Genomic DNA, 24500 nt, shown 5'->3' on the forward strand with positions numbered 1-24500 from the left:
TTATTGATTATTTAGCAGGTTGGTGGCGTTAGACGACACGTAATTCTACCAGCAGACAACAGAAAAGTTCCTTTTATAAGCACTTAACACAGGATGCAACATACTTTTCTGTCCATCACCTGATCCATCTTCAGATGTGCAGTGCTCTGCTCTGAAGTAAATGTACCGCGCTAATCCTCGGCACTTCCCATTCTCGTCGTACTCGCTGTCTGTTCCCGAGTCCTCCTCCGCCGTGTCCCAGGTCTCCTTCTTCCCTTCGCTAGCCTTCGAGCGGCGGCTGTATGTGATGCTGTGAGAGTCCAGGCCATTGCTCAGGGAAATGGGGGCCGTGTCTGCGTTGCACAAAGTGTCGCTGCTGTGGCTGGAGCTGAGGATATCGCTATCCACGGAGCTAGTGCTCCTGTCGTTGTTTACGTCCGAATCGGACTTCTCCTCAGACTGCAGCGGGACCTCGGCATCGGAGGAGGGAATCCGGTTTTCCAATTCCCTGTTGTCCACAGAGGCCGACAATTCAGTCTCTTGCGACGGGGATTCGATGGTCTCAAAGTCACTGCCTTCAGCACTTTTCATCCCATCACCATTCCCTCCCAAAGTGCAGGACAACTGTTGCTGGTGCTGCAACAGTGAAAGGTTCTTCAGTCTCTCGGTGCTCTCCTCCAAAATGGCTTCCACGGGTTTCCTGCAAGCAGAAGATGTTCCTGCAGACTCACAGCTGCCTTCTAGATTGACTGGGTCTCCGGCAGCTTTTTGATGCAGCCCTTGGGACACTGGTGATTGTTCTGGCAACGACACGTAAAGCCGAATGGTGTTGGCATGCTGGTCCAGTAGATGCCAGAGCTGTGATTCGGTGAACGGTGCCTGATTATCCTGCGTGTCCAAGCTTTCAACAAATATCTGGAACATAAGATGACCCAGGTTGGTTTAGTTTAGTTAATTTAGAGATACAGCACAGAAACTGGCCCTTCGGCCCACCGAGTTCATGCCAACCAGACACAGACACACACACACACACACACAGACGCAAGCACGCACAATTTACAAATTTAACAGCCAATTAATCTAAAATCTCTAAGTCTTTGGAGTGTGGAAACCGGAGCACCCGGAGTAAACCCACGTGTTCATGGGGAGAACACACAAACTCCTTATGATTTAGGCCAGAAACTAGACAGCACCCGTAGTCAGGATTAAATCCAGGTCTCTGGCTCTGCAAGGTGCGTTAAGCACTCTCACGAATCTATAGTTATGGGTTTTTCATGAATTCACTAAAGGAATACTGGTAGCAATGCTATTTTTTTTGATAAGTTTATCACGAACCATTATCGGTAGAGAGAGAAACACAGCTAATTTTGTAGTTGTTTACAGCAGATTTCACTCCACAGATGCTGCCCAGTCTGCTGAGCAATTTCAGCATTTTGTTATTTCAAAGTTTCAGCACTTTGCTGTCTCCGGCTTTCTTGAATCACCCCAGATACTCGGATGATGGTAATCTCCCAAAGCTGTTGAGGAAGGTACTCCAAGATGATCCAACAACAATGAATGAATTGAGATACATTTTGAAGTCAGGACAGTGTGCTACTTGGAGTAGAATCTACAAGAAGTGGTGTTCCCATGACCTGCTGTGTTGGTGATAAGAGGTTACAGGTGGAGCTGTAGAAACAGCTTGATGGGGATGGATGGGATGCACACTTATGGCATGAATATTACTTTAGACTTTTGAGGTACAGCACGAAACAGGCCCTTTGGCCCACCGTCCACTATCCTACACACTAGGGCCAATTTAAAACGTTGCCGAAGCTAGTTTGCAGTGCACAAATTATGTGCCACATCTGTTAATTCAAAATAATTACATTGTCTGTAAAGCTTCTTGCTATTATCAAATCTCAGTAGGATTGCAAATCTGTCGTTGCCTATTATTCATGATTTGGATCATTGCATGTAGTAAAATTCTGAATGCATTAATGATTTGGAATTAATGATTTCTTGATCTTCAAAATACATCAAAATACACAGGTTATTTGAAGTATAAAGGCTTAATCAATTGGTTCCCCAAAGGAAATAAATTATTTAAACTGAAATATCATATTACACGGACTAAAGAATAATGCCGCACATTCTACTGGGAACATGTTCTTATATGCACGTCACTTACACATGAGAGCATGCACATTCAAGCACACACCTGCATACACATACACACACACACACGCACACGCACACGTGTCCTTCTTATATAATACTCAATTAATCTCACAATTATTAGAGGATCTCAGCGGGTCAGGCAGCATCGGTGGAAGGAATGGACAGGTGGCTTTTCATGCCGGGACCCTTCTTCAGACTGAACCCAAACCAAAACATCACCTGTCCATTCCCTCCACAGTTGCGGCCTGACCACTGAGAGCTTCCAGCAAATTTTGCGCAAGATTCCTGCATCTGCAGTTCTTTGATCTCACAATTAGCTACACAACTGAGATGAGGAAAGACTTTTTCCACAGAGAATTGTGAATTGGTGGAATTCTCTGCCTCAGAAGGCAGTTTAGGCCAATTCACTGGATGCATTCAAAAGAGAGTTAGATAGAGCTCTTTGGGCTAGTGGAATCAAGGGGTATGGAGAGAAGGCAGGAATGGGATACTGATTGTGGATAATCAACCATGATCACATTAAATGGCTCGAAGGGCCGAATAGCCTACTCCTGCACCTATTGTCTATCTATCTATGCAAGTATAGTAGATAGAACTGCTGGCCAACAGCTCCAGTGACTCGAGTTCAACCACAGTCTCCAATGCTGTTCGAGGGAGTTTGTGCGTTCTTCCATTGACTCCTGGCCTTCCCCTGGATGCCCGAGTTTCATCCCATGTCCCAAAGAGCTGGGTTGGTTGGTTACTTTAAATTGTCTTTAGCATAGGCCAGAATATCAACAGGAATTAATGAGCACATGGGAGAGAAAAGGTTACTGAGAAATAAGTGGGTTATTGCTCTGAGAGCCAGCATTGAGTCAATGGGTGAAGTGGCCTGAATCATAAGGACAATAATTTCCCTTCAACAAAATGGTATCTTATAATCTGTATTTAATCAGCTCATATAGCTTTTTAACACCAAAAGGTTTTAACACTACTTGCTTCACTGTTATTAAATCATGCATCACCAGCCATTCAGTTCCCTCGGGTCTTCTCTAAAAATATAATGTAATCCTTTTATAAAATTAATCTTGTACGCTCACCTTGTTACTCCTGAAGAATCCTTCAGCCTTCAGCGTTTTGCTGGGCACATGGAGCAGCCGCAGATCATTGCAACAGCGCTCCAGTACGATGCGCATGTGTTCAGCAGAGAGTCCTGTTGCCTGCAATTCAAAAATGAGGCAAATGGTGTCGATTAGGGAACAGCTTTTCAAAAACAAGCAATTCAATGTAAACGCTATTTTAAAAAAAACATCTTTACTAAAGGGCCACAACCCCTTTCCTCAATTCATTCTCTCTATCTAAACTGAACCACTGCATTTGGCATCCTATTTGATCTTAAGTAGTATTTATTTTTGTTTATTTCCACCATCCCGACAACATTTGACTGAGCCCTTTCCTCAGCTCATTTGTTCATATGTTGCAACTCGAACACCCAGGAACAAAGTCGATCACAGCGAGTGGGAGTTAGTGCCCGGTCTATCACAGGTACTGACTGCCCCTCCCATCTCAGATACCTGCAGCAGATGTTGAAGACAAGGGTTTCCTCTAACATGCCAAAGGTGTGTGGGTTGACAGGTTAAATGACCACTGTAAAGTGTTCTAGTGTTAGGCAGTGGTAGGTTCTGGGGGTGTTGAGAATGTGAAACTATAAAAACAGGATTCATATAGGATTAATGTTATAGCCTACGGAAAAGCGAACGCTCAGTCTTTTTCAGAGGATAGAGGATTCCAAATCTAGCGAGCATAGGCTTAAGATGAGGAGAGATTATAGAGGGATCTAATGAGCACCTTTTTCATTTTGAGGGCAATACGCATCTTGAATGAGCTGCTAGAGAAAGCTGGTGAAACGGATACAATTATGACGTTTAGGACATTTGGACAGGTAAATGTATACGAAGGATTTAGAGGGATATGGGCCAAATGCAAGGAAATGGGATGAGCTCAGTGGGCCAACTTGGTCGGTATGGACAAGATTTAGTTTAGTTTAGAGATACAGCTTGGAAACAGACATTTGGGCTCACCGAGTCCTCAACGACCAACGATCACCCGTACACTAGTTCTATCCTACATACTATTTACAGGAGCCAATTAACCTGCAAACCTGCAAGGTCTTTGGAATATGGGTCGAAGCCAGAGCACCCGGAGAAACCCCACGCAAACTCTGTACAGAGAGCACCCGAGGTCAGGTTTGAACCAGGGTCTCGGGCACTGTAAGGCAGCAGCTCTACCGCTGCGCCATTGTGCCGCCCTTGCGCACTGTCACAATCAGTAAGTTCAGCCCAAATGTTCTCAGAAATGTTTACTGCCAGAAAGTGCTACCAGGAGACTAAACATTCCTGCTTCTGAAAAGTTTTCGACATGTTCTCAGAATAACATTACAACACTAATAAATATAAGATAAACTGCAGATTTATGAGTTAGCTTGCCTCGATAATCTTTATCAGTTACAGCAACATGTAGGACATGCCAAAGTGTCCAAGCACATGACCACTAAAGCACTGAATGATGCATTTATTGATGTTAGAGCCGAGAGCTCCACACTGTGGACAAACACTTATTCAACATGAAGTCAGCACTGGTGAATACTGCTCCGAGTGGCCAAATAACACTCTCACATACATATAAACAAATCGAAAGGAACCAACACATGAAAGTTTGCCGTGAAATTTGATAACTAAGAGGCAACAAGGTGTGGCAGGAACCTGGGAGAGAGATTATCTGGAAATAGAACAAGTCTTTTGCATTTTTCACTGGGAGATAGGATCTGGCACAGCATGTAGACAGCGATAGTAAGGGCAGACACAAATTGCTTGAGCAACACAGCAGCAGCTCGAGAGAAAGGGAATGGGCGGCATTTCGGGTCGAGACCCTTCTTTCTTCCTACACATGATCGTGAGGGTAACTGGATTGAAGAGTGGGTGGGAATAGAGAGCAAGACAAAGGTGCGAGAAATTTAGTTGTAGCTGGCCGTATATGATTGTGGGTGGGTGGTGTGAAGAGAAGCGTTATGTATGGGTCATGTGTAGTTGACACTTGGTCGGGGCACAAGACCTTACGAAACAGAATCTGTCCCGCTGGTCCGATCATGACCTCAATTCAATTTTGTTCACTGTTGTCCATCAATTTCCCTTCAAAGATGCTGCCAGACCTGCACAATTCCCCAAGCATTTTTGTGTTTTGAATCCCAGGTAGCATCCTGGTGAATCTCCTGTCACCAGTGCGGCAAACATATCTGCAGCTCAGTTTTACCTCCATTGTGATTAATTCAGAAACTTGATAAGTTCTATGTGGTACTATTAATGGGAGGGGGGGGGGGTGGGGGTGGGGGTGGGGGAAGGAAGGGGTGAGCATAAAAGCAAACTTGCGCTTAAAATACATGTGCCAATCGAGTACTGCTTATGAATCCGTCTGACGAAGGGTTCCAAACCAAAATGTCGCCTGTCAATTTCTTCCACAGACGCTGCCTGAACCGCTGAGTTACTCCAGCAACTAGTCTAATGCTTATAACTTTGTGTCTTAATTTCAGGTCCCTTGCTTTACAAATCACTCACTCAGCAGCTACGTAAGGGAAAGACAGGAACATTGCAATCATCCACCTCGGTCAGAACTGAAAACAGATTAAATCAACTCACACACATGCATAGCATGAAGGGGCATTGGAATTACAAAACTGTCATCATTGGTCAGCGTAAATGGCCCAATATTAATCTTCCCTGATGTCTGTCAAGTTTGCAGCACTTGGATCTTTTCCGGGCTCCTGAACCAAAATTTAGGTTCCTTTATTCTCTCAAGTGGGGATTTCTCCAACCCATTTTATCCTGTTGATCATTTGTGTGGTGTCGCCAATTAATTAGGTTTTCTTCTCTGTTGAATAACTCCACACATTTAATCCATGGACACCTGTGATCAAATACTCTATTTCCAGACAAGGTTACAGAAATTTAGCTGCTGTTTCAGATTAAAGATGAAGTTTTGACAAGATACTTTCGTCGGATGCTGCCTGACCTGCTGAGCAGTTCTAGTATTTTTTTGATTTCCATTTCAGATTTCCAACGTCTGCAGGTTTTTCTTGCGTTTTCTTTCCAGAAGTCTTATCGTCTTTCCGAACAGCATTGCCCATTTCCAGTATTTATGATTACAGATTGCGCAAGAAACAGATCTCGTCAATTTTCAAGTTTCTCCTGAAGACAACACTTTCACGGCAGAAATTAATCGAGTCAATCTACACTGCACTGAATCCAAGTATGTCGTTCGAGTCAGAGGTCAGAGGTGTCCAAATGTCTTTTAAATGCCCTTTCAGTTCGTATACCCAAGCTAGTCACAATACTGTAGCAGAGTACAATGTTATTTTGTTCACATCACTCCAAACACCTCACAATAAACAATTGCCATCCTAATTGATTGTTTACCTGCATGTTTATTTTCTATGTCTCATGAACCAGTACTTACGAAGATTCTGTACACAAAACACTAGTTTCTCACCATTTTTTTTCCTATTCTTTGTACCAAACCATAAACACATATTTTCCCACAAAGTCCTCCATCTGTCTTCTCCACCATTCACCTGTTTACAATCAATCGCAAACTCTTAACATCCTCTGTAGAGCTCTTTTCCAGCTAGTTTTAAATATCATTGAAACAAGGTAATTTGTATTACCTTTCAATTCAAACATTAATACATAGCGTCAGGTTTGCGATTACAGGACTCTTGGAAAATGTCAACAGGATTAAAGAAAAGTCAAAATGAATGATTGAAAGGGAAATCATGGGGTTTTAGGGTGTAAATGGTCAACTAGATATGGGTGGGGGTACAAAGAACCACATTATCTCTATCCTTTCAAATCCATATGCCTATCCAAAAGACTCTTAACTGCAATTATCATCACAGCAGCACATTCTATGCACATACCACCCTCCATGTAAAATGAATTGCCACGCACATCGTCCTTCACATTTGCCTCTGATACCTTAAAGCTATGCTCTCTAGTTTTTTTTTTATTTTCTATCCTGGGAAAAAGGTTCTGATTGTCTATCCTATCTACCCCTCATACTTTTACACATTTCCATTAGGTCTCCCCGCAACCTCCAGAATTCCAGAAAAGACAATCCACGTCTGTTCAACCTCTCCCTGTAGCTAACACTCCCTAATCCAGGCATTATTCTGGTAAACCTCCTCTGCACCTTTTCCAAAGCCTCCACATCCATCCTGGTGAACAAAACTGCAGGCTATACTCCCAATACGACCTAACCAAAGTCGTATAAAGTTGCATCATGACTTCCTTGACTCTCATGCTCAATGCCCCAACACATGAAACTAAGCATACCATATGCCTTCTTCACCACTCTACCTACCTGTATTGCCACATTCAGGGAGTTATGAACTTGAACTCTATGATCCACCTGTACATCAATGCTGTTGAGAGTCATGCATGAATTGTATATTTCCCCCTTACAATTGACCGCCCAAAGTGCAACACCTCACACTTGCTCAGATTAAACTACATCTGCCATTTCGCCACCCATTTCTGCAGCAGATTTAGATCCCTTCCTCAACCTGCAACCCCAGAGATGTTGGTGTCGTCAGCAAACGTATTAACCAACTTGACCCATTTACGTCCAAGTCATTTATATATATATCACCGACAGCAGAGGTCCCAGCACAGGTTGCTGCGCAACTACAATTGTCACAGACCTCCAGCCTGAATATTGTTCACCACAAACTTCTCCATCGATCAGTCTTCTATCAGTAAGCCAGTTCTGAACCTATACGACCAAGTCGCTGTTAATCCCATGCATTTTAATCTTTTGCATCTGCCCACCATGAGGGACTAACAAATGCCTTACTAAATTCCATGTCAACCCTACCCTCATAAATCCCATCAGATCCTGGGGATTTGTCCACCTCAGTGCTGCACTTACCCTCAACACACCACCACCTCCACACAGAATTTCTCCCAACAGGCCATTCCGCTAATAGTCACTTTCTTTTTATCGGTTGTGTATCGGTTCCTCAGCCAAATACCTGCTTTTTAAATGCCCCGCATTCTCTCGAAAAAAAGCTTATTTTTAATGAATACCTGCTTTTCATTTAACTGTCCCGTTGATATTTCAAAATGTTTTCTCTCAAAAACGTCTCACCAACTCTCTCCTCAATTTTTGAAGATAAAAAAAATCTCCCAACATTTGTGCACCTTCCCTTCCTTTAGTTGCCTGCTGTGTCTCTTCCTCAACCAATCAAATGAATGTTTTATAATTGCCCTGCCAATTTTCCCTTAAGAGTGAGGTCCCAAACTTCAAACCTGCCTCTCTGCAGACATTGGACTTTTTCTCCACAACTGTATCACTACAATGCTGAAAACCATATTCTGCACTCTGCCATTTTTTTCTCTTTGCTCTACATGTGCGTGGTTTAATTTGTAGTCACGTATGGTCTGATCTGATTTAATTGGATAGCACGCAAACAAAAGCTTTTCATTGTATCTCTGTGCGCATGACAACAATAAATGAGTATCAATATCATTTCATACTTGAGCAAAAAAAGCTGGAGTAACTCAGCGAGTTGGACAGCATCTTGAGGACCTGGACAGGCGTTTTTTCAGGTCAGGACCCTTCTCGAGTGCAAATTTGGTCGGTGTGGGTACGGCGAGTCGGCTGCCCTGCCAGCAGCTTGTTCGTTATTTCGACTTTTTTTTGTTTTTTTTGGTGTGTCTAATGTTAGTTTAGGTGTCTCTTGGTGTGTCTTGTGTGGAGGGTGGTGGGGGGGATTGGGAGGGAAAGGGGGGTAACCGCTTTCGGTTGTCTCCTCGACGGAGAGTCGACTTTTTCCATGTTGCCTCCCTCGCGGCCTAACAGCATGGATTGGAGCGGCCTTTCCCGGAATCGGGGCCCGGAGCATCAACAGTAGGTGCAGCGCGGACTTGCCGGGGGTCGCCAGAGAGGAATGCTCCGATCACTGGTCTGGTGACTTTGGCACCATGGGGCTGTGGTCTGCGGAGCTCCTAGCCGCGGGCGTGGCGTGGACTTACCATCTGGAGTCTGGGTTCCCTTGCCGGGGATCGCTAGAGAAGAGCTCCGACCGCCGGCGTGCAGCCTAAAACATCCTGAAGCCGTGGTCTCCGGTAGGAAAGTGCCGATTCGGGGTCTCCAAGTTGTCTCGGAGTGTGTTTGACTGTCCTGACATCAGAGTTTTGATCATCCCAACAAGAGGGTCTGTACATTGGGCCATCCGTAGTGGCGACCACGGGTGAACAAAGGAGGACTGGCTGAACTTTCTTGCCTTCCACCACAGTGAAGATGTGGTGGATGTTTGTGTTAAATCTTATTGTGTATTGTGTGTTCTTTTTCAGTGTATCGCTGCTGACAAATTCATTTCATTGCACCTTCGGGTGCACGTGACGAATAAAATCGACTTTGACTTTGGACTAGGATCGTGCCCCGAAACAGCATCTATCCATTTACTCCAATATTGTGTGTTTTGCTCAAGATTCTAGATCCGCAGTTCCTTGTTTGACTATTTTATACTTACTGCTTGCCCTTCTCCCTTAAAAATCCTTATTACCGCTACTGCCGCCTGACAATAAATATCTCATACCTATCTTTTTCTGTTAGAGCTACATAGGTCAGATGACAACTAAATGGTATTTGGTGTTGGTTTATTATTGTCACTTGTACAGAGTGAAAAACTTTATTTGCATGCTATTCATCAAAATCATATTTATACACGAGTATGATCAATGTACTCATTGTTAACACTGAGTGCTGGGTCACATTTGAAACACATCAGTATACTGCTAATCATATAGAAACATATTCTCTGTTTTGTGCCTTGAGCAAACATTGCTTGCAGGTTGACATTCAGTCTAGCGTGACAACAATGTGTTGTGGGACTCTGTAGATCCAATACAAATAGTAAAACAAACTTCAGAACCAAACGGGACACAGCTCTTACCTGGGAAATGATCTGTTTGAACTCGGCCACAGTTTGGTTGAGGTAGGCCCGAACATTGACGGGTGGAGCCAGGGTTTCTGTCTTCAGGTCAACCACGTGCACCTTCACCATCACTTCTGAACAAAACAGTAATGGGTGAACATGAGATGGGCAAAGATGACAATGACATGTTTGTTCTGCCACTGGCCTTTGCTAATACCATTTTATGGCCTCTAATGGCTATGTTTCAGCTACAAAATCAAGCAAAACAAAATGATATCTTCAGTGGCAAAAGTTCAATATTATTTGATAAATGTCCTTAACTTATGCAGACTGCTGAATACACAATGCCTCTAAAACACATAACTTCATCAGCATTCACAAGGCTAGAATTGTGCTGGTCTTTCCACCTTGTAATCTGCAATTTTAACTTCAAAGACAAGCGAGCAATATTTTTTGGAACTACCCAGAGAAATTCAACTGATGCATGTCCATTTTAAATGACAGGTACATATCTTAAACTTCCACCACTGCTGCTCAGGGATTACACAGTCTCCACCTGTCTAAATGGACACAGCAACATGAGGTACGTATGGAGATCTGTAGGATTCCAAATCCTATTTGCTCCCCTTATTTGCAAAAAAATAAGCAACTCCACACCAAAACATTTACTCTTACACGAGTGTGAGATCCCGAGCTGAGAGCTGGAGCGTGGAAAATAGTTTTACTACAACCAACCCCAAGGCTTCCTCGTGCAGTCTCTGCTGCTAACGGCATTGTGATTACGGTGCTTGCAGTCACAGGAAGAATAGATAAACATAGCAAGGAAGCCACAGGAAAGGGTGAAACATTACTCGCTGCCAGAATGTTTGAGTGTCACTTTACCTCAAAGACACTGTGCTCTGAAGCTGCTTAACTATAAGTCACTAAGTGACACATGGCGCAAGGTAACATGGGGCATTATTTTTGCTCTGCTTCCTTCAGTTACCGGTACTTATAACATACAATACATTCACAAACTCGAGCCTCTAAAAAAGCACAGGTATTTTTTTAAAAACTTTCAGGATGGATTTCATCCGGATGTACCCGGCTTGCAGGCATGAGTTATTGGTAGAAGTGGGATAGGCTGGGATTGGTTTCTTTGGAGCACAGCATTCTGAGGGGCGACATTGTGGGGGGGGGGGGGGGGGGGGCACAAGATCACGAGGCCATGGATAAAGTGAATGCTCAATCCTTTTTCCCCCCATGGTAGAGGATTCTAAAACTTGAGCGTATAGGCTTACAGTGAGAGGGGAAAGATCTCAGGGGCAACTCTTCCACTCAGAGCATCGTCCATATCAGGAACAAGCTGCAAATAAAGCTATAAAAGCGGATACAATTGTGACTTTTAAGAGACATATGGACAGATGTATGGATAGGAAGCGTTTAAAGGGTTACGGGCCAAATGCAGGAAAATAGGACTAGCCGAATATGCTAACTTGATCAGTATGAACTAAGTGGGTTGAAGCATTAATTTCCATGCTGTCCAGTTCTATGACTCCATGACCTCTGAAGTATTAGTTTCTGGATATCAATAAGAATCTCTACTTCAAACTGGGCCCAACTAAGAACCAGGTAAAACTTCCCTTCTAACTTTGATTGGCAACCTATTTCTGACAGACCATGTCGATACCGTGAGGTGTTGGGACATCAGGTTTCTGGATGTGCAAGGAATGTACACAATAATTTTCATGAAGTGGATGGAATTACATTGAAACCAGATGACCTGGCAACATGCCATACCACCCTGACCAGTATTTTTCAAGCAAGGTCACCCTCCGATTTTCTCATGGTATACAACAAAAGATTCCAATCTCAGCACATTTGCCTGATACGGGTTCAATCGTCTGCAGAATAAAGTCTCAGCTCACGTCAATGTCCAAGCAAAGATTGATTGCACATGAACTAAGTGACACGCTCTGCATTTGGCCCTTAACCCTCTAAACGTAACGTGTGATAAATCAAGCAGCTTTTTTTTTCCATTTCCGGTTTTAGATCATCTTTTGGAGAACCAGAAGTTGCCCCGGTGATGTTTATCCAAGATCTGGATAAGATTTCAGACCTACTGAATGCAATCTATATAACCTATTGTTCCAAACTTAATTTAAAAATAAATTTGTTCAAGAAAACTGTTTGGGATCTTAGTGAATCCAACATAATCATACATCCCATATTTGCCTTTGAGACTGAGGTAGGAACAGTTCTCTGCAGTTCTTTTGGTGAAAGCTTTCACACAGTGCTGGGGGGGATGAACATCTGGAACTTAGACAGTGGTGAAAGACTAGCAATATACAAGTGCATGGTTTGAGGGGAAACTTAACAGCATTGATGTGCAGAGCAATCTTGGAGCCCAGGTTCATAGCTCACTACAGGTGGCAGCACAAGCAGATAGGGTGGTAAAGAAGGCATATGGCATGCTTGGATTCATTGCTAGGGACATTGAATCTGAGAATCAGGAAGTCTTGATGCATCTATATAGAACTTTGGTTTGGCTGTATTTGGAGAATTGTGCGCAGTTCTGGTCGTTCCATTATAGGAAAAATGTGGAAGATTTAGAGATGGTGCAGAGGTGGTTTACCAGAATGCTGCCTGGAGTAGAGAGTTTCAGCTACAGGGAGTGGTTGGATAGACTTGGATTGCTTTCTCTGTAACATCGGAGGTTGAGGGGAGACTTGCTGGAAGTTTATAAAATTATGAGAGAGCTAGATAGGACAGTCAGTTTTTTTTTTCTCCCCAGGTGGAAGAGTCCAACACTAGAGGGCAGAGCTACATGGTGAGAGGAGAAAAAAATAATCGAGATGTGCGGGGCAAGTTTATTTTTAAACAAAGGGTGGTGGGGACCTGGAATGCATTGCCAGGAGTGGTCTTGGAGGCAGATATGATAGTGGTGTTTAAGAAGCTTTTAGTTAGGCATCTGGATTTTCAGGGAATGGAGGGATATGAATCACTTTCAGGCAGATGAGAGTAGTTCAGCTGGGCATCATATTCGGCACAAATATATTGTGGGCCCGTTCCTGTGCTGTACTGTTCTATGTAGAATGGATTAAGATGCCTGGCAAAAAAACAGAGGCAGCATAAGAAAAATATTACAGGTGACGACCTGGATCCACTGGTTGAAAAGGACTTTGAAAGTTATTGTTGAATCGCCTCCAATGTTGGTGAGAAACCTTCACAAGGTGGTTTTGGATAGGCCGTTACTTCAGGCCTGGACTCGAGTGCTTATCTACTGCTACATTTCTACGAAATTTCGTTCAGACAATAAAGGAATTCAATTCTATTCAATTCTAAGCAATTTATCAGCAGGTCATGCTAAAATAAAAATTGAATTTGAATACGTTATTTTTCTACAAGTATTTTGAAATGATAACATTGTTTTCACTTTCATAAACACAACACAAGAAACGTACCTCCCGACTTGTACGGTTGAAAGTTCTGCTCCGGCCGCCTCGTCTCCAGCAGCAAGTCAAACATGTACGATGACTTGACTCCACCCAGCAGCATCCCCACAGGGGTCTCCTCTTCTCCCTCGTATGAACGCTCCAGGTAATCGTGAAACTCGTCGTACTTGACCAGCCGGCAGCAGTCGAGCGGAAGCACACCTTCTAGTTCCATCAGCTTCAAGAAAAGGCAGAGGAACAGAAGTTGTTATTCACTGTTAATGCACTATTAACTATGGTGTAACCGTCTTCATGTGCATCACCAAATACTGTATTAAACCTCTACGGGTATACAGTGGAAAGCACACTGACTGGTTGCATCACAGTCTGGTTTTGTAATTCAAACACCCAAGAATGAAGGAGGCTGCAGAGAGTGGTGGACAATACCCTGACATCCTCACTATAAAGGGATTTAGAGGAAGTTTTGCCTCAAGGCGGCAGCTAACGTCAAAGACCATACTGGCTACGGTCTCAACTCACTGCTCCCATTGCGAAGAAGCTACAGGAGCTTGAAAACCATTACCCCCCGGGTTCAAGAACAGCTTATTCCCATTAACCATTAAGCTCTTGAACCACACTGCACAAGCCTATCTCTGCTCTAAACTACTATGGACTTTGTTTAGGTAGCACTACTTCGACTTCATTATGGTCAGTTTACTGCATATTACTGATAAATATACAATAAAGAATGATACAATAAAGTATTTGTTGTGTTGCTGAATTAATGTACCTGTAAAGGCACCACAAGTAAGAATGTAATTGTTCTGCTCCAGGTACATATCTAATTCATGGTTCAATGGTGCTTTATTGTCAAATGCAATTAAATTATTTTTGCATACATCACACACGTCATCATATTTTAGTGCCATTTGCAAGTCCAAAGTCTGGTCCGGGTCCCGACCCAGGTAAGTCCCAGGCTCGTGCAGGGCCCCTTCCGTCGCCCTTGACCGGCAAACTGACGTACCTCTCCTCACCTTTGGGGTGCCTCCTGCAGCCGATCTGGAAGGTGCTGGAGGCAATACCCCGGTTACTCTTGATTCCTGAACAGCCCAGCGGTGTTTGAGGTAAGAAATAGAGAAAGTTTCCCCAAACGGAAAATAAATTTAGTTATTAGCTCTGGCAAAAGACTGGTTAGTTTAAGCTCTTTCCTCATCTTCATACCTTGTACGCTATCTCCACAGCTTCCCGTAACGTTTTGTCCTTGTGGACCTCCAGTTTGTTCTCCATCATTGTCTGTCTCATGGGGTGAATGCAGAAAATCTTGATCTGTAACAGAAAAATTACATGAACCATGAGAGGATTGACCAATGTTCTGTGTTTTTGAGGATCTTAGATCAGCATTGGCCAACAGAAAATGCTGCTTAATGTAAGATGAGGCTGCTATTAAAAGAAAAAAACAGTAAATGCTGGAGTAACGTAGGTCAAACAGTATCAAGGGAGGGAATGAACAGATGACCTTTCAGGTCAGGACGCTTCTTTAGATGGGTCCTGACCTTCTCAAAAACCCTACTCGAGTACTGCAGGGGAACATTCTTCACAGGTTTCCATTTATGTAAACCCATCTCATACCACAGGCTCCCAACACCACAAATTTGAAAGTCCTCTTTATTATATAACTCCCAACATCCTCATTCCAGAGCTGCCAAGTTTTGTTAGAGCATTTCAGTATTCTAGTACCTGAAAATCAGTATTTTGCTGAGGAAATCAGTATTTTTACACGGTGCCATATTGTTGAAAAAAAAATTGTTTTTTATGTGCAGTCATACCGATGTGAGAGTACAAGAATACATAACGTTGCTACCAATTGACATGTCTTCTACGCACCTTACTTGACAGTGCATTCATTGCCATCTCTTTGTATACTCAGCTTTTAGCACCAGATGATGATGTAGAAGCCATTTTGGAAGCCTCCCTCTCCCTACCTCGCTCCCTCCCTCTATCTCCCACCTTCCATCTCCCCCCCTCCCCTCCCATCCCTCCATCTTTCCTTCCAACCTTCCCACTTTTCCTCCTTTTTTTCTCCCTCTCTCTTATTCCCTGCATCCCTCTCTCATTCTCCCTTTCTCTCTCCCCTCTCCATCCTCTCCCTATCCCTCCCTTTCTCCCCCTTGAGCCCACCCACTGTTCTGTAAAATCAAGGCCAATCCCAATGTAACTGCAATCCCACTGGTAACCTTTCACCAGTAGGCTTAACCAGAATTCTACCATTGCCTGAAAAATAATCAAAGGCTCAACTTCCACTGAGAAAGAATTCCAAAGACTCATTGTTATACGAGAAATTTCCTGAGCCGTCAGTGACCCATAGTGCTGTGGCCATAGCGCATTGTGTAATGCCCAAAGCGCTATGTTTAAAGCCCATAGCACTCCAGCCGGTAGCACTATATTTAGAACCCACAGCGCTTCATTTAAATTCCCATGCGTTAAACTGACAGCGCTCTGTTTAAACCTAGAGCGGGACAGGCAGCGACTCTGGAGAGAAGGAATGGGTAACGTTTCTGGTCGAGACCCTTCTTCAGACTGAACAGAACGCCGTATTTTAAATACGTATTCCATAATACAAAATCGTACATCAGTATTCTAATCGCATTTCCGTACAAAAAACGGAAAATCCGTACTACTTGCCAGCTCTGTCATTCCACTCCCAACTCCTCCAATCCCCTTGTCCTGCAAAACCATGCATTCTTCCAGTCCTGGCCTCCTGGTTATCTTAAATGAATCCAGGCCACTCATGGCTATGTTTTTTATTTTGCATTCGACGCAAGCTCAAATTCCTTCCCTACCTCGCGTTCCTCAAAGGCACTTAACATCTCGCCCTTTGTTCTAGCTTTTAGTCAACAGCCCAAATATTTTGTCACTCAGGGTGAAAATTCAGTTACTAATCATCTCTGTGACAAGCTTATATTTCATTATGTACAACTCAACACTAATGACAAATAACATCCATAAGCTCGGATGCAGTCCTGATCTGTTAATCTATCTCCTATTCATTGTTGAACTTTTTCTCTCTAACTGTAATGCTACAATGCCGTATCTCTCGCTCTATTTTGCCCACTGGCATTTTTCTTTTGGCATAACATGTTGCACTTGTGAGGAAGTGATTTGAGGAAGAACATTCTTGCTATTGAGGGAGCGCAGCGTAGGTTTACAAGGTTAATTCCCAGGATGGCAGGACTGTCATATGCTGAGAGAATGGAGCGGCTGGGCTTGTACACTCTGGAGTTTAGAAGGATGAGAGGGTATCTTATTGATTGTTAAGGGATTGGACACGCTAGAGGCAGGAAACATGTTCCCGATGGTGGGGGAGTTCAGAACCAGGGGCCACAGTTTAAGAATAAGGGGTAAGCCATTTAGAACGGAGACGATGAGACACTTTTTCTCACAGAGAGTTGCGAGTCTGTGAATTCTCTGCCTCAGAGGGCGGTGAGGGTGGGAGATTGCAACCATCACGTGGTCCGCCCTGTTTTGACGAATGCAATCAATCTGGCGTGCACAATCAAGTAAGATCAAATAGAGCAAGTTGTCGTACAACTTTAGGCTGTGCACGCCATATGCAAGAAGAAGGCAGTGGAGGCCGGTTCTCTGGATACTTTCAGGAGAGTCTAGATAGGGCTCTTAAAGATAGCGGAGTCAGGGGATATGGGGAGATGGCAGGAACGGGGTACTGATTGGGGATGATCAGCCATGATCACATTGAATGGTGGTGCTGGCTCGAAGGGCCGAATGGCCTACTCCTGCAACTATTGTCTATTGTGCAGGGCTTGATTGAACTCATGTGATATGATTTGACTGAATAACAGTAAGATGATTTTCTTTGCGCTTCTCGGTACATGTGACAGTAGTAAAACAACACCAATACCAAATGTGAAGGTCTTAATTACTGAAACACTGTTCAGCACCGACAGGATAGTGTAGCCACCTGAGCCTCTAGATTCACACTAGCACGGTTTCACTTTCAATTATTCATCAGCGTGTTTAAATAGCTACTCAGGTGTACAAAAGCAAAGCCAAGGCGGATGGGCAAAAAAACGGTTTTGTCAGCAACACCTGCAACCAGTAATCAAATATTTAGAAAACGGCAGTTACACATTTAAGAACAGGGATGAAGTGGAGGCATTATAAAGAGGCTGGTTATAGTTATTGACTGCAAGGGGTTGGCTTAGGTTATAGGTTAGGTGAGGTTAGACAGGTTGGGAGGTTTTCTTTGGCACGTAGGAGGCCAAGGGATGACCCTATTGAGGTGTATAAGATCACAAGGGGCATGGATAAAATCAATGCTCAGTCTTTTTCCCCATGGCAGAGGATTGTTAAACTTGAGGGCCTAGGCTGGAGGTGAGAGGGGAAAGATTTAAGAGGGACATCAGAGGCAACGTTTGCACTCGGAAGGTCGTCTATACCTAGAATGAGCTGCCAAAGCAAGCTATAAAAACAAATACAATAATGACTTTTTAAAGATATTTGCACAAATAATGATACGGAAGTCTATGGGTGAAATACAGGGAAATGGGACGAGCCCAGAATGCCAACATAGTTGGCAGGGACAAGGTGTGGCAAATGGCCCGTTTCCGTACAGTATAGTTCTTTGACTCTAGAGTCAACGTAGAAGTATTTAAACTGGAATACAGTGCACATGGAACAGGGGATTCAGTAATGTTTGCTGTGAATGGTATTGCCAAAGCTTAAACTTCCTCCATCCTATGACCTTCGTGAGATCTCCTGTTTCAAATTGCTTGTACAATCAACAGTTATAGTCATGGAGGTATACAGCACTGAAGCAGGTCCTTTAGCCCATACTCATCCATGAGGTCCAAGTGACCTAACTAAACTAGTCTCACTTGTCTTGCATGATCCATCATCGCTCCAAACCTTTCCCACACATGTACCCATTCAAGCGTATTTTAATTGTACTCGTCTCCACCATTTCCTCTGGCAGTTCCTTCCATGTACCCACTACCATCTGTATGAAAAGGTTGCCCCTCACTTCCTTCCATTCCCCCACCTGCATCCATATCTTCTGCTGCCTGCATTGTACAGAGCTCCCCCCTTGCGCCTCCATCATATTAAAATCTACTTATGATCGGTCTTTTGGTTATTTACTGAAGTTTTTTGCGTAGTTTGATATTTTTAAAACCACACTTCCATCAGTGTTTCCCACAAGCAATATATTATGTACTGCTGTGATGTTCTCTTCAATCAATAACACAACACTCCCTGCACTCTTACCTTCAGCCTTAACATGCTTGTAGCACCTATACAACAGAGCATTGAGCTGCCAGTTGGACTCAGCCCTCCACCATGTTTCTGTATTAGCAATAATATCTCAGTCCCATGTACCTAAATCAATGTCCTGAGGTCATCTGCCTTAATTGAAAGATTAGCAAAAAAATGATTTGTTGAAGTTGAAACAGACAAGATGTTAAGTTTAATGTGACTAGTATAATACCTTGCATGTATTGCGTTCAATTTCTTTCTGTCTTTTTTCTTGCTCTTCTGATTCCTTCTCCTTTTGGACCAGGTGTTGAATATGCTTTGGAAAATCATGCACCTCCAAGAACTCTACCAGAGAGAAAAATTAATCTCTACATCCCAAACACAACAATGGCTAAACATTCAAGATGTACTAGTCACCTTGCAACAAAAATTAAGTTTTTAAAAGATTATTTGCAGCAAACAAGGGAATGTAGAGCAGCACGAAGTGGGCCTTGCGATGTCTCGCTGGATGGGAAACTCAATCCCTCGATATATCCCCAAATTTCCAAACTACCTTGTAGCAGCCCTTGTACTTCAAAATATCTATATTATTTAGTGTCTCTTTCACTTCTCTCTACTTTCATTTTAAGCTAATGCCCTTTAGTTTTAAGAATGGTCTACCCCGAGAAAAAGACTGAGCTTTCACTTTATCCATGCACCTCATAATTCTGCACACTTCAATAAGGTAACCTCGCACCCTCTAATGGTGCCATGGAAAATATCCCAGCCTAACCAACCTCTGAAATGCACCTTCTGAAAATGCAATGACTGTTTGTAAAGCAGAAAGTTAGTGATTATCTGCAAACAGCAAGCTCCGTTAGTGATTACCACGTTTGCACTTGGTCAATGACAAATATTAGTCTGAATTATGGAGGTCAAATGCAAGGGGAAACTATACAATTAATGGCAAGACCCTAAACAGCATTGATGTACAGAGGGATCTTGGGGTCTAATCCATAACTCCCAGAAAGTGGTAATACAAGTAGGAAGAGTGGTCAAGCTGTCTAATGGTATGTCTGCCTTCATGAGTCAGGGCATTGAGTAAAGAGTCAGGCAGTCATGATGCAGCTCTATAGGACTTTGGTTAGGCTGCATTTGGAGTATTGCGTGCAGTTCCGGTTGTCTCATTATAGGAAGGATGTGGATGCTTTGGAAAGGTTGCAGAGGAGGTTTACCAGAATGATGCCTGGACTAGCAGGTATCAGTTGCAAGGAGAGGTGGGACAAACTTCATTTATTTTCTCTGGAACACCAGAGCTTGAGGGAAGACCTGATAAACGTTTTCTTTTATTATGCGATGCTGGATACAATAGATAGTCAGAACCTTTTTCCCCGCAGGGTGGAAATATCAAATATTAGAGGGTGCTGCTTTGTCGAGAGAGGTAAATGTAAAAGGAAATTTGCTGGGCAGGTTTTTTGTTTTTGTTTTTTTGTTTTGTTTTTTTTTGTTTGGTGAGTGCCAGGAACACACTGCCAGGAGTGGCAGTGGAAGCAAACACGACAGTGGCATTTAAGAGACTTTTGGATAGGCACGTGGATACCCAAGGAATGGAGGAGTATGTTCAGGCAGATGGGAGTTGGTCTTGGTACCGTGTTTGACACAGACATTGTGGGCCCGTTTCTGTGCTGTGCTGTGCTATGTTCCAACACCAAACTATTACCCTGCACGACTCAAAATAATTGTATGGGATCATTTGTGCCCACCAAAAAGGCAGGCCTCAGTTTACTACCGCATTTGAAATAGCTTCCCTCGCAGCACAATTCAATCAGATATCTGGCCAGTTCAGGCTCGCTTGCCTTTTTTGGGAAGAACATTAAGTACAAAGGTTGGAACATCATGATGCAGCTGTACAAGTTGTCGGCGAGATCATACTTTGAGTGCATATCCTGGTTGCCCTGCTAGGAATGTCATTAAATTGGAAAAGGTTCAAAAGAGATTCACCAGGATGTTACCTGGGGTTTGCAGACTTGAATTCATAGGGAAAGGTTGGATAGGCTGGGACTGTTCTCCTTTGGAGCATAGTCGACTCTGAACTGACCTTACTGAGGTATACCAGATCATAAAGTACATGGATAAAGTGAACAGTCTTTTCCCCCCAGGGTACAGGTTATAGAGGGGATAGGGAAGATTTAGAGGGCCTTGAGCCAAATGCAAGCAGATGGACGAGCCCAGAATGTCAACTTGGTCGGTAGGGCCAAGGTGTGCTGAAGGGCCCGTTGCTGTTCTGTTTGGCTTTATTACTCCAATAGTTCAGGCTGTCCAATAATTTACATTTCCATTCTCTGAGATTGACTGATGACTGAATGAAGGGGGCTAGGAATTGTGCTTCTCTCATCAAGGTCAGTACAAACATGGGGAACCATCCGTGTGCAGAGATTAAACCTTCCAACAAACAATGGGAAAATACTTAAGAACATCCTTGCTGTAAACACCAAAAGTGACTCTGGGCTGCATTAACTTTACACTTGCATAAAATAAACTCACTCACTTGCATTCTTCGTCGACTCCTTTTGTCTGTAAATTAACATGTACGCGTTGGTTGAGCTGGTGAGAGAGAAAGTCAGCTGTTAACACAATTTATTCCTAGCTCAGAATTTCCCACATTCACTAGCAGATATCGTTCCAGCTTTATCCCTTACTAAATATCTGTGCACGCACATTAGATGCACATTTGCTTTCGGCACATTTTGAATTCCTTACAAATGCACTCAGAAATCTAAAATAAAAACAAGGAAGAGAAAATCTCTGCTTAAGAAAATGCATCTCTGTTCACATGCAATGAATACAGCTCGGTAGAAGATGGCACAAGAGTAAAAACATTCATTCTAACAAAATGATCAATGTCTAAACAAAAGTCTAAAGACTAAAATATTGAGTTTTCTAATAAATAGCTTGATTTTTAAATTAAACCTCAAAATCTTCACTTTGATGTTTCTATTACAACAGCAGTGTGTGCAGGTAGCACAATTAACACAGCCCAAAGAAGTGCCAAACACGATTTGACAATGAGGTAAAAAAAAAAAAAGCTGCTGGTGAAACTCAGCAGATCAAGCAGCATCTGTGGAGGCAGAGGTTGATGTCTTGGGTCAAGACCTGGAAATCACTATTGGGACCAAATCAAAATTACAACCTCTACAGCCCCACACATTTCAAAGTTTGGTACTGAGTGCGTAAAAACATGGGGCACGAGGCGAAAAGAGTTTTAATAAATGGGAAAGTCGGCAACAAGGCTGAGGGAGGAAACTCCGGACGCTAAAGCTAAGGTGGTTAATGGCATGGCTGCCGATGATGGCCTGATAATATTCAGGAATGGTCGAGGGCTGGAACTGAAAGAGCTTCAGATTCACATTGTAGGTTTGTATTACTGACAAGGAAAAAGTGAAACAATGAAACCATGGTGAATTTGTATTGTTTTCTAAATATTGAGGAAAGGCAGTGAAAGAGGCAGATTGAATTTAAAAATTGTTTCCCAAAAGACAGGGAGGAACTGAAAATGCTGAGTCTAAGTATTGATCAGGAAGGATATAAATAATCACGGCTAAATGACATTCAGAAATTCCTGTTGATCTTACGGTTCTTGAAAACAGAAACCAGGGCAATAATTTACCACAACAGAATCTGCCAATGTTAATATTTACATCCAACAGTCCCAAAGGTCCTCAGTGAATCATGTTTAGTGTATGCCATATAGTCACCTAGCAAAGGCGCTGGAGTAATAGCCTCTGGTCACTGGAGAGCCGCCGTAGGTTTTCCGAATATCATCTTGAGTAATCTGAAAGATAACAAGTTTCGTTATTACAATCAATTAAAGTAACCAGAAAATCTGGCTATCCAAGGAGAAATGTCGCATCTGGAAGTTGCTTGAATTTGGGAACTTTTTTTATACAGTGCTCTCCATAATGTTTGGGACAAAGACCTATCATTTATTTATTTGCCTCTGTATTCCACAATTTGAGATTTGTAATAGAGAAAAATTGCACGTGGTTAAAAGTGCACATTGTCAGATTTTAATAAAGGCCATTCTTATACACATGTAAAAATTACAGCAGTGTTTATACATAGCCCCCCCCCCCTAATTTCAGGGCACCATAATGTTTGGGACAAGGCTGTGTCATGTGAATGAAAGTAGTCAAGTAGTCTTGTTTAGTATTTTGTTGCATATCTTTTGTGTGCAATGACTGCTTGAAGTCTGCAATACATGGACACCACAAGTTGCTGGGTGTCTTCTCTGGTGATGCTCTGCCAGGCCTGTATTGCAGCCATCTTTAGTTTATGCTTGTTTTGGGTGCTAGTCCCCTTCCGTTTTCTCTTCAGCATATAAAAGGCATGCTCAATTGAGTTCAGATCAGGTGATCGACTTGGCCACAGAAGAATTTACCATTTTTTAGCTTTGAAAAACTCATTTGTTGTTTTAGCAGTATGTTTGGGATCATTGTCTTGCTGTAGTAGTTTTGAGGCATTTGTTTGAACTTGTGCAGATGAGATGCGTCTATACACTTCAGAATTCATTATGCTACTGCCATCAGCAGTTGTATCATCAATGAAGATAAGTGAGCCAGTACCTTCAGCAGTCGTACATGCCCAGGCCATAACACCCCCACCACCGTGTTTCACAGATGAGGTGGTATGCTTTGGATCTTGGGCAGTTTCTTCTCTCATCCATATTTTGCTCTTGCCATCACTCTGATACAAGTTAATCTTCGTCTCATCTGTCCGCAAGACCTTTTTCCAGAACTGTGGTTGCTCTTTTAAGTACTTCTTGGCAAGCTGTAACCTGGCCATCCTATTTTTGCGGCTAACCAGTGGTTTACAACTTGCAGTGTAGCCTCTGTATTTCTGTTCATGAAGTCTTCTGTGGACAGTGGACATTGACAAATCCACACCTGACGCCTGAAGAGTGTTTCTGATCTGTTTGACAGGTGTTTGGGGGTTTTCTTTATTATAGAGATAATTCTTCTGTCATCAGTTGTGGAGGTCTTCCTTGGCCTGCCAGTCCCTTTGCCATTAGTAAGCTCATCAGTGCACTCTTTCTTCTTAATGATGATGTACACAGTTGATTTTGGTAAGCCTAAGGTTTGACTGATGTCTCTAACAATTTTATTCTTGTTCCTCAGTCTCATAATGGCTTCTTTGACTTTCATTGGCACAACTTTGATAAACATGTTGATAAACAACAATAACATTTTCCAAAGGTGATGGAAAGACTGGAGGAAAGATTAGGTACTGAGAGCTCTCTTATACCTGCATTTAAGAGGCAATTAAAAAAAAAGAGTAATTACAAAAACCTGTGATGCCATGTGTCCCAAACATTATGGTGCCCTGAAATGGGGGACTGTGTATAAACACTGCTGTAATTTCTACATGGTGAAACCAAAATATATTAAAATGGCCTTTATTACAATCTGACAATATGCACTTTAACCACATGTGATTTTTTCCATCACAAATCTCAAATTGTGGTGTACAGATTCAAATAAATAAATGTTGAGTCTTTGTCCCAAACATTACGGAGAGCACTGCGCATGGTTTGTTTTTCAGAAATCTGTTGAAATTTTTGTTCAACGTTATTTCAATAGACAGTCAGACCTTGAAGGGTTAGTGCAAATGGTGTCGGAGTGAAAGATCAGCTATGTCTAAGCAATGCAGTCAGTAAAAGCAAGAGGGACTTGGAA

The 24500-nt window shown here is 42.8% G+C and overlaps 1 protein-coding gene across 4 annotated transcripts in view; it reads right to left on the reverse strand.

Annotated features, from left to right (window-relative positions):
- usp47 (ubiquitin specific peptidase 47) overlaps nucleotides 1-24500 on the reverse strand; it is a 100753-nt gene that overhangs the window by 24715 nt on the left and 51538 nt on the right. For 3 of the 4 annotated variants that reach the window (XM_055649338.1, XM_055649335.1, XM_055649337.1), the window contains 8 exons: nucleotides 22524-22600; nucleotides 21317-21372; nucleotides 19022-19134; nucleotides 14743-14847; nucleotides 13552-13759; nucleotides 10127-10242; nucleotides 3219-3338; nucleotides 105-894 (listed from right to left, as the gene is read on the reverse strand). In XM_055649338.1, the coding sequence (XP_055505313.1) occupies nucleotides 105-894; nucleotides 3219-3338; nucleotides 10127-10242; nucleotides 13552-13759; nucleotides 14743-14847; nucleotides 19022-19134; nucleotides 21317-21372; nucleotides 22524-22600 (1585 nt within the window). The remainder of the gene's footprint in view (nucleotides 1-104; nucleotides 895-3218; nucleotides 3339-10126; nucleotides 10243-13551; nucleotides 13760-14742; nucleotides 14848-19021; nucleotides 19135-21316; nucleotides 21373-22523; nucleotides 22601-24500) is intronic. The other variant, XM_055649336.1, reaches the window with a different exon arrangement.

Source organism: Leucoraja erinacea, chromosome 18 (assembly GCF_028641065.1).
Source record: "Leucoraja erinacea ecotype New England chromosome 18, Leri_hhj_1, whole genome shotgun sequence".
Taxonomy (NCBI): Eukaryota; Metazoa; Chordata; class Chondrichthyes; order Rajiformes; family Rajidae; genus Leucoraja; species Leucoraja erinaceus.